The sequence below is a fragment of the Nerophis lumbriciformis genome, linkage group LG13 (genome assembly GCF_033978685.3).
Source record: "Nerophis lumbriciformis linkage group LG13, RoL_Nlum_v2.1, whole genome shotgun sequence".
Classification (NCBI taxonomy): Eukaryota; Metazoa; Chordata; class Actinopteri; order Syngnathiformes; family Syngnathidae; genus Nerophis; species Nerophis lumbriciformis.
In genome coordinates this window covers 12,277,875-12,288,029 of record NC_084560.2, presented here as the reverse complement: position 1 = coordinate 12,288,029, position 10,155 = coordinate 12,277,875, and the positions used below count along the sequence as shown (strand labels likewise).

At 41.0% G+C, this 10,155-nt stretch overlaps 1 protein-coding gene across 5 annotated transcripts in view; it reads right to left on the bottom strand.

The window, feature by feature from the left end:
* Positions 1-758: 758 nt before the first annotated feature.
* The window catches only part of scn1laa (sodium channel, voltage-gated, type I-like, alpha), a 121,104-nt gene continuing 111,707 nt past the window's right edge, over positions 759-10,155 (bottom strand). For all 5 annotated transcript variants that reach the window (XM_072914448.1, XM_072914444.1, XM_072914445.1 and 2 more), the window contains 3 exons: positions 4,408-4,512; positions 4,071-4,341; positions 759-3,997 (listed from right to left, as the gene is read on the bottom strand). In XM_072914448.1, the coding sequence (XP_072770549.1) occupies positions 2,817-3,997; positions 4,071-4,341; positions 4,408-4,512 (1,557 nt within the window). In that variant the 3' untranslated portion in view covers positions 759-2,816. The remainder of the gene's footprint in view (positions 3,998-4,070; positions 4,342-4,407; positions 4,513-10,155) is intronic.

Here is a 10,155-nt window from a genome sequence, read left to right as displayed (position 1 = left end):
ACTAAAGCGAACCAACAGGCCAAGGACGATACTCCCAGAGATGAGTGCCATGTACACAACTCGCTGCCTAAAGCGAGTACACAACATCCTGAAGGACAGATACCACCCAGCACATGGCCTCTTCAACCTGCTACCCTCTGGAAGGAGGTATAGATCGATTTGCGCCAGGACCACCAGAATGTCTCACAGTCTGTATCCCCAGGCTGTGAGACTGCTAAATGAACAGCCTGCCCCTTTGCTGCCCCGGACCATCTTATTACCTCACTCTTCACCACCTCAATAATTGTGCTCTGGACATTGCATTGCTGCAACATCAACGTAACACCCATCAGACATCTGACTGTTCCCACCCCCACGCCCCTCTTATCGCGATCTTCCTGACAATGCTAAAATGCTAAAATGTACACTATTGTCAACCTGCACATCAATGCAGTTTCTATGCCGCTGGACAAAGCTCAAACAAAATCTTGTTGTTCATGTATGACTTAAGTGTTATTATGACAATGACAATAAAGGAATTGATTGATTGATTGATTGAAACAGTGCATATAGTGAACAGGTTTTCTAGAAAAATGTAATCAAAAAATGTTACTTAAACCCTATAACTGGCAACATTTGTATTTGTCTTTTCATTTGTTAAAATTTGAATAGTAGATGCTTTTCATTAAAGAGCATGAATATGTAAATAAATACATAGTGTACATACATGATCAGCAGTAGAAAATGAATGAAAGAGAAAATACATTTATTAGGCTTACTTGAGGTACATGTAGTCTTTATTCTGTTGGCTTTTCACTGAAATGGGTTATAGCAGTGCTTTGCATGCAGTATACACATACACTACAGCATTATGCATATTTATGATGAAAGACATTAGTCGGTGTAATCAAAACATTTCATCATCGATCAAACCCATTTATGTGTCCAATGTTTTGATTACATGCAAAACATACGGGAACAACTACCTCAGTGACAAAAAAGCCACAGTTAAATGTACAGTAAACATAAGCAGGAACAGCAAGAGGAAGGTCACATATGTGACATGTACAATCCTGCATACCGCTAATTTTGATATTTATCCTGATGATAAAGATTGCAAGGTTCAAAAAAAGTTTAAAAAGTCACACCCAAAACATTAAAACACACTAAAATGTTATAACATGACATGAGATGTTTACAGACTTTTACTTCTCAACTGGGTCTGCCTAAAAATACTGTGATTTATGTCACAACCAACCAATATCATTTAAAACTCTTAACCTTATACTTGGTAAATAATAAATATAGCAATAACAACTAAAGACAAAAGGTAAAGCCATGAAAAACAACCTGTGCTTTGGTGCATGAAACATTTGTGAGTGACACCTTCGCCCAATGATAAAAGTCTCCCAAGAGTCTATTTTTAGGAGTTTGATGATAAAAGTTGAATGGAACAATGGTACACTGGCTAACCACACACAGTGACCTGACATACCCTTCACAATTATGACAACAAAACTGAATGTGCAAATTTTGCTGCCAGGTACAACTGATCACTGACTGGTCGATGTAACCATAAAACAAAATGTCTGCAAATGCCTTTTTTGGTCGATAATTTGTATTTACTGACAACATTTTTTATAAAATTGGAAAGCGTGTTATTTCCCTTTTGAATGATGACACATCTAGAAAAAACATGCATTTACGGGACCAGCAATGCACAATATTTAAAATGTGCCAAATCTTCACTACCTGTGCCAGACATAATTCTGACTCGGACATCAGATTGTAGGGAGAGTTTAGAAGACGAGGCAAATACACATCAATAGAGTAATAACACCTTTTGACAGAAAATGTGGCCTTTCTATCACTGGAAAGCCAGGGCTTGTCGTCATTAAAGGCAATATCTCAATGTAAGAAAAATTAAAAGATTGCAACCACTTCTGGGTGAGACATGAATTGCCGTCCCACAACAGTGTGTAACCAGGCTGTTGTGAAGGTTTATGGTTCTTCCACATGCTCTTGAAGCTCCTGAATTGTAACATTTCCAATGTGTCTTTTCTTGTTTTGGTACTGATAAGACTGTTTTATTCAATCTGCCAATACTACAGTAGACCAAGGTATTTTGCATCATTGGCAGTGAACATATGGCACATTTTTACATGGGCTGAATGCAAACTGTTTGTGCTGCTTGTCACAAAAATATATGCTCATGTAAAAGGGAAGTACAACTTCTTGTTTTATATTGAGATTTATACAAAAAAAAAGCCATATTTTTACTGTTGATACCACAAAGCAGGGGACAAATGTAATTAGTACACGTGCATAATTACAGAAAAGCCATTAATGCTGATCCACATCAACTGCAGCAATTGTTTGTTGGATTTTTCAAGTTTTCTACACACCGTTAGCATCACAGTTAGCGTCAAAGCAATTATCTTCACCCTGAACAAACAAAGGTATATAAAAAGGCAATCAATCGTGCTATAGGTTCCCAAAGGAAATGACATCCCGCACAATGCTTTAAAAATAGTAGGCAAAACAATAGTCAATGATATAGGTATATTCCAAGACACTATATATCCCAGCTAGCTGCAACAGAAGTTAAAGCATCAACTAACACTTGAGATTGCTGCCCATCCCTTGCAAACATTCCTGCTCCTGGAAATGGTTTCACTGCTGTCTGAATGAGCCACCTTTCCCTTTTATGCACCGACCTTTAGGTTTTTCATCTAAAGTCAGTTTGTCATAGAAATCCATACTATGAGAAGGCGTACAACAACACTGTAAACATTTGGTCAATATATCACAATGTCTTTGAGGCATCTCCGACATTCTTATGTATCACGCTCTGTGGCGTCTTTGCCTGTGACGTCCAGTTCACTGTTATCTTTTTCAGATGTATTTCTCCCACTTGTGGGCACACTGTTACAAGAAGGTTGAGATAGAGTTGAAGATTCCTTCTTCTCAGATTTAGAAACAAGTTTGTCCATCACCAGCTCTTCCTTGTCAACGGGCTTTTCGTCCTTCGGAATGTTGTCTTTGGCTTCTTCCAAGGGTTTGGCAATAGCCAGCCTCCTCAAATACTCTCTGAATGCTCTCTGGATGATCAAAGCTGAGGTGTCCTCCTGCTTGCGACGCAGGGTGGTCGTAATGGGCTCGTATGACAATTTGGAAGGATTGGAGGCAATGAATCTCTCCTCCATCTGTGCCCTTAGTATGTCCATCTCCCCACCCTCGCCAAGAACCCGTTTAGTGAATGCAAACAGGATGTCCAGGCAGTGGATGCGTTCGCCACTCACCATGGGTAGATCCATTGAGATTAATTCAATCCTATTAGGTATGGCTATGCGTAATGGTGGGTCCAAAGCATCAGCAAACTCAGAAAGTTTGTTGTATTCCATAAACTGGGTTGCACGAGGGTCGAACTTCTCCCAAACCTCATAGAACACTTCAAAATCGTCCTCGCTTAGCGGGTCAGCGCTCTCCTCAGTGGCTACACCGAAGTTCTCCAGAATGACTGCAATGTACATATTAATCACAATAAGGAAGCAGATTATGATGTAGCTCACAAAGAAGGCAATGGCCACCGAAGGAGTACCACAGTCTCCTTTGAAAGCACTACCAGGATGCTCCATGTTACTGTCACAGTCGTCTTCGTGTTTGTTGAGAAGAGGGGCCAGCAAGCCGTCCCACCCGCCAGAGGTGGTGATCTGAAACAGGCAGATCATGCTGTTGCCAAAGGTCTCAAAATTGAAGAGGTCATCGATTCCAGCTTCCCTTTTCACGTAGGCAAAGTTGGACATGGCAAAGATGGCGTAGATAAACATCACCAAAAAGAGTAAGAGACCGATGTTGAACAAGGCAGGAAGTGACATCATCAAGGCAAACAAGAGTGTGCGGATTCCCTTGGCACTTTTGATAAGGCGGAGGACGCGTCCGATTCGAGCCAGTCGGATGACTCGGAACAAAGTCGGCGACACAAAATATTTCTCAATCAGCTCAGAGAGAGACATGCCTGAGGAAGGAAAAATTAAAGTTGTTAGCGAGGCATGATAGGGAACACCGTAGGAGACGTAAATGGGTCCTACCAATAATCGAGAGAACGACAACGATGAAGTCAAACACATTCCAACCATTTGTGAAAAAATACTGGCGCAGTGCGATCATTTTCAGCAAACACTCGCCCGTGAAAACGCAAATGAAGACACAATTGATCCAGCCGAGAATTTCTTTTTTTTTATCTGACTGGTCATCAGTTTCCACCATCATGGTGACCATGTTCAGCCATATTAGAACCATGATCACAATATCGAAGGCTTGTTTGGTGATGATGTCAAATACGTATCCTTGGAACTTGTTCTGAAACCAAACAAAGAACCACAATGGTGATGACGGAGTGAAAGACTAGATGTGAAAGCTACGTACCGAAGGTCTGGGAATTGGCTTTTGTGGCTTCTTTGAGCCCAGCTTTTTCATGGCATTGTAATATTTCTTCTGTTCTTCAGTCATGAAGATGTCTTGGCCTCCAAAGTATAGAGGGGATGAAAGAAAGGTTAAATCACTGCAAAAATAACACTTGACAAGAAAAAATATTTAAAAACTACAATGAGACCTTTATGATAGTTGCACAATTTGTACTGCAATATAGGACATGTCTCTGTCCTGGCTGCTCAGTACAATATTAATACAACAACAAGTAAATGTACTCCAGAAAGTGAACTGTGTTTAATCATTGAGCAATATGTAAGACAAGAACACACGTGTCTTTCTTTTTTTGATATGCATTGTTATTTATGTATACATGGCAAATAGAAGGTGGCTCAGAATCAGGGCTGGTTGGGGGCAGGCATATACATGGTAGTAGTCAGAAATGTGAAGGGGCATCCTGTGTACATGCAGCTACATTATCAGAAGCAACATTACCTTTTTCTTTGAATTTAAATTACGGTATGGGCCTGATTTACTAAGATCCAAATACCATGCACTAAACAGTGTGAGCAATCAATAAAATAGTGTGTACAATTAGTGGGCGTGTGATTTACTGCGTGTGCAATTGTAAAGTGGTGCAAACTGCTTTAATGAGGATTTTGGGTGTATTGGGACTCACTTTTATTTACTGCACATTCATGTTATAACGCTCCTCGTACCTGTGGCGTTTTAGGTTTTCAAACATGCAGCAGACATCTACCACTTTTTATGGACATTTTAGAAGCAGAGCCTATATTGAATGCCGTTGGGCCCTGGGGCTGATGCTGTTCTAGCCCCCTTTACAGTACTCTCCACTTCGCTCCATGTGGTCAAGACATTGGCCTTGTGTCCATCTGGTGCTCAGCAGATTGAATTGGTGGCATGTCTTTCGAGATGATGACGGTAACCTGCCTCTGTTTGTCTGGGCAGGTCGTCCTCAGGTGCTCCTCTAGTTCCCTTAAATTACAGGTACTTTAAGAGTTCAGTTTTTTTCCTTGACAAAGAGGTTTTTGATGAACTTGTGGGATCTCTATAGAAGGCAGTGCTCATTTGCGCTTTCTTTTTATGTTGCCTCCGCAGATATTCTGCTCTTCGTGAAGTTGCAAGGCTTTGTTCTATGTCACTCTGCAGAGCCTCGAGTCCTTTCCCTTCTTTTTCCTCGGCCTTCTTCCACTGCTTTCTCAGACTTCTTCTTTCTTTCACAAGGCTCTCAATCTCCTGCTGTCTCCTGGACTTGAGTTGGGCTGATGTTTCCTTTTGTGTTATGTGGTTGCTGCTTTGTACTCCAAATCTCTGCTCCATAACTGTAGATGATGTCTCCAATCTTTTCAAGTTCCTTTTAACATCTTATTTTAGACCTTCAGGAAGACAATGTTGGTCTGTGTTGGTGGTTTCCCACTCCTTTCTCTGGCAGGATTTAGGCCACAAGATATGAGGCTTTCGTTCCCCCATCCTTTTCTCTGCTGCGAAATGTGATTGGGTGGGCACTGGACTGTTGTCCGTCAAAGTAACTGTGTCTGATTGAACTCTGCTTCGGGTTCTGATACCCTATGGACTGTGGAGAATATCCTGCCACTGGGCTTCACTCGACTAATTTGCACTACCTGTGAGGAAGTACCGGTCAATGCGAGGCCCCTCGCTAAGCTCTCCCAAGTACCCTGATGGATCTTGAGACGTTTCTCTGATGTTACCTTACTCCAGCCACAGATGCAGCAGCTTCGTAGCTTGTGTCCTGCCAATGCTGTTTCTCCGTTGGCGCTGAACATTTGAGGCATAGTCGATGTTGTTCCAGGGTTCGTTACCATGCGCCCCCGCTCTCGCAGTCTCAAGGGATGTTTTTAATAATAATACATTTTATTTGGTATAGCGCTTTACAGGGTACTCAAAGAGGCTTTACAGGATAAAAACTAACATATATAAAACAGTTCAAAGTAATAATACATAATACAGGAAATATAAAAGCAGTACATAGTAAAATACATAATAACACTGGACATTCCAAGACGGGACATGACAAGACACAGAACACTAATCACAGGTTAAAAGCAGATGTGAAGAGGTGTGTTTTGAGAAGGCTTTTGAAGGTAGGAAGGTCTGAGCAGTCACGGATGGGTTTGGGGAGAGAGTTCCAAATGGTGGCAGCAAGCGATGGAGAAGGCTCTGTCACTCCAGGTCCGGAGCTTGGTTCTGAGTAGTGGGGAGAGGAGGTTGGCGTCGGAGGAGCGAAGGCTGCGTGAAGGGGTGTGGCGGTGAAGCAGGTTGGTGAGGTAGCAGGGGGCCTGGTTGTGGAGGGCTTTGTGGGTGAGGAGGAGCATTTTAAAGTGGATCCGGTGAGGAACGGGGAGCCAGTGGAGTTTCTGAGGGACTGGGGTTATGTGCTCATGGGAGCGGGTGTGGGTGAGCAGGCGGGCGGAAAAGTTTTGAATGTATTGGAATTTATTGAGGATTTTGGAAGATGAGTCGTAGAGGATGCTGTTGCAGTAATCGAGTCCGGAGGTGATGAAGGCAAGGATCAGGGTTTCAGCGGCAGAGAAGGAGAGGGATGGACGAAGATGGGCAATATTTTCTTCCTGAATGTTTCGTAGCATTTGTAGGGTGGATCCAAGTAACTGTGTAGTGCCAGAATGCTGCCGACATGAGCAGCTAGCCCATGCCAGTCTTGATGGGGTCTATTCCCTCCTGCCAGCAGTCTCTTCAAGCTGTCACAAAGTCTTTCCTTGGTTGTCAACTGCCCTTTCGCATTGGTCACTGGCTTAGAGCCAAAATTCAGATTTGCTTAATTGGACTGGATCTTACAATCCCTGATGAGATCAGCACATATTGGAAGGACCTTTTTTTAAGTGGGGTTGGAGATATTTCTTGGTGGGATTGGCACTGACCACTAATAGGGTCGCCAAACAACACATCAGTTGAAAAAGTATAACTGTCACAACTTTCTTCCACATGCTCCAGAGTGGTGAAAAATCAAAACTCTCAAAACTTCTGTGCATATGCTCCAATTTTCCCGCAATTCTTTATGGTGTGTTGGGGTGTTGGTGAAAAATAATAACTGTCATAACCTTCTTGCACATGCTCTGATCTTTCTGGAAGTTTTGATGACAGGTCGGGGCATCGGGTGGGACTTGACCGCAAGCGTCGTGCATGCCGGCCGACTTGCGTGAACCCCGTCGTGCAAAAAGGTTGAGGGGCCATTCTGCTTGCTGGATCCATACTTGCCAACCCACCAGATTTTTACGGTACCGAATTAATTATTAATTAATAATTAATTAAAACAAATACACAAGTCATACAATATAATTGTAATCATTTCAATAACCCCCTTGGCCCCTTTGTGAAAAAGTGGTCTGATCCACACCAATGTTACTTCCCAGGTGTGTGCTTGTGCAGATGCTCACTGCTCCCTGGTCCCTTGCAAATGGAAACTCTGTGCAGTGCAAAAAAATCCAAATCCAACTTAAACTCTAAAGAAAATCAACACATAACAAATTGTTCTGTACGGTTTTCAACAAGTGGTCACAACCAGAGGTCGGTAGTAACACGCTACATTTACTCCGTTTCATCTACTTGAGTAACTTTTGGGATGAATTGTACTTCTAAGAGTAGTTTTAATGCAACATACTTTTACTTGAGTATATTTATAGAGAAGAAACGCTACTTTTACTCCGCTCCATTTATCTACATTCAGCTCGCTACTCGCTACTGATTTTTATCGATTTGTTATTGCACGCTTTGTTTGTTTTGGTTTGTCAGACAGACCTTTAAAGTAGGATCTATCGCATGCCTGAGTTTCACCAATCGCATTTGACTCAAACAGAGCCAGGCGGTCACATGATTAACAAGCTTAAGCTTACATGAACTCAACAAAGGTGTTGTGAATGAATGATGGGTTCTACATGTAAAGCGACTTTGGGTACTTAGAAAAGCGCTATATAAATTCCAGGTATTATTATTATTATTAACAAAGCACATCGCGGTAAGTAACGTTAGTAGATATTTTGGCTGTCACCATAGGCTGATGTTCGCTTCCCTGCTATGAATCACTGTCAAATGTACATCGTGTGGGGACATTTATTAACGTACTGCAGCCTCATAGACACACACACACGCACGCACGCACGCACGCACGCACGCACGCACGCACGCATAGAAACACCAATCAGTGTGTTCCCAGGTGCAGCCCACACCTATCAGTTTATGGTTTGCGTGAAGGCTAACTTGTTATTTTCCTTTATAATCTCTGCTTACTGAGCCTATGGTGCTGTTAAGTTATTGTGGCTCAATTTGCCTTAATTTTTTTATGTTAATGTATTATTATTTAATATAGATTATTGTTTGCTCTTGAACGCATCATAATTATCCCCTCAACTCCCCCCAAAATGGATTAACTCGCTGGAATAAAAAAGACAATATAACATACATCCATAAACGCGGATGCATATGAAAAAGTGCAATATATTTATCTGTACAGTAACCTAATTATTTATTTATATCTGCACCTTATTGCTTTTTTATCCTGCACTACCATGAGCTAATGCAACAAAATTTCGTTCTTATCTGTACTGTAAAGTTCAAATTTGAATGACAGTAAAAAGGAAGTCTAAGTCTAAGTCTAAGTTTTAGTTGCTTAAGAGATATTCCTGGCTCTGAATTTGCTCATTGCTATTTTTATGTTTTTGTGCATTATTTGTTGCCGTCATCATTAAACGAACAGGTTACTCATCAGTTACTCAGTACTTGAGTAGTTTTTTCACAACATATTTTTACTTTTACTCAAGTAAATATTTGGGTGACTACTCCTTACTTTTACTTGAGTAATAAATCTCTAAAGTAACAGTACTCTTACTTGAGTACAATTTCTGGCTACTCTATACCCACCTTTGGTCACAACAGATAAAATGTCAGCAGAGACATTTTAAAGAGGAGAAGGAGGCGGTCTCCATTAACAATCTTTTTATTGACCAAAACTGATTACGATCGGCCATAACTATACCAAAATAACATCAGCAAAAAAACGCTAAAAAAACAGGTCACTTTCTGTCATAATCACACCAATTATATGTTGTATTAAATGGGTAATGGGTGATGATAAATTACAATTACATTTTGCTTATGACAGGATGTGGGCGTGGCATGGCGCCAAACTTTGATCTGATGGCTCGCCACAAAACATGAAACTTTATTAAATCCGCTCCACAAGTTTAGATCTTGGTCATAATTGGTAGAAATGATGTTGATGACAGCCTAAAGCAGGGGTCCCCAAACTTTTTGACTCGGGGGCCGCATTGGGTTAAAAAAATGTGGACGGGGGCCAGGCTGTATGTGTATATATATATATATATATATATATATATATATATATATATGTATATATATATATATATATATATATATATATATATATATATATATATATATATATATATATATATATACACATATACACATTTCATTTTTAGACAATATGAGATTTGCCTGAGCGGCTAGGAGACACCAAGAGTAACAAGCGGTAGAAAATGGATTAGAAAGGAAAGATTTAAAAAAAATAAAAAATAAAATAATAAAATAATAATTTAACTTGGGATTTCCTGTGGGCCGGATTTTGGATGCTGGGGGCCGGACCCGTAGTTTGGGGACCCCTGGTCTAAAGTACTTGTTCATAGCCATTTGAAGAGAGTGGAACTTGGCGGCGAGATCTGCCCCTCGCCA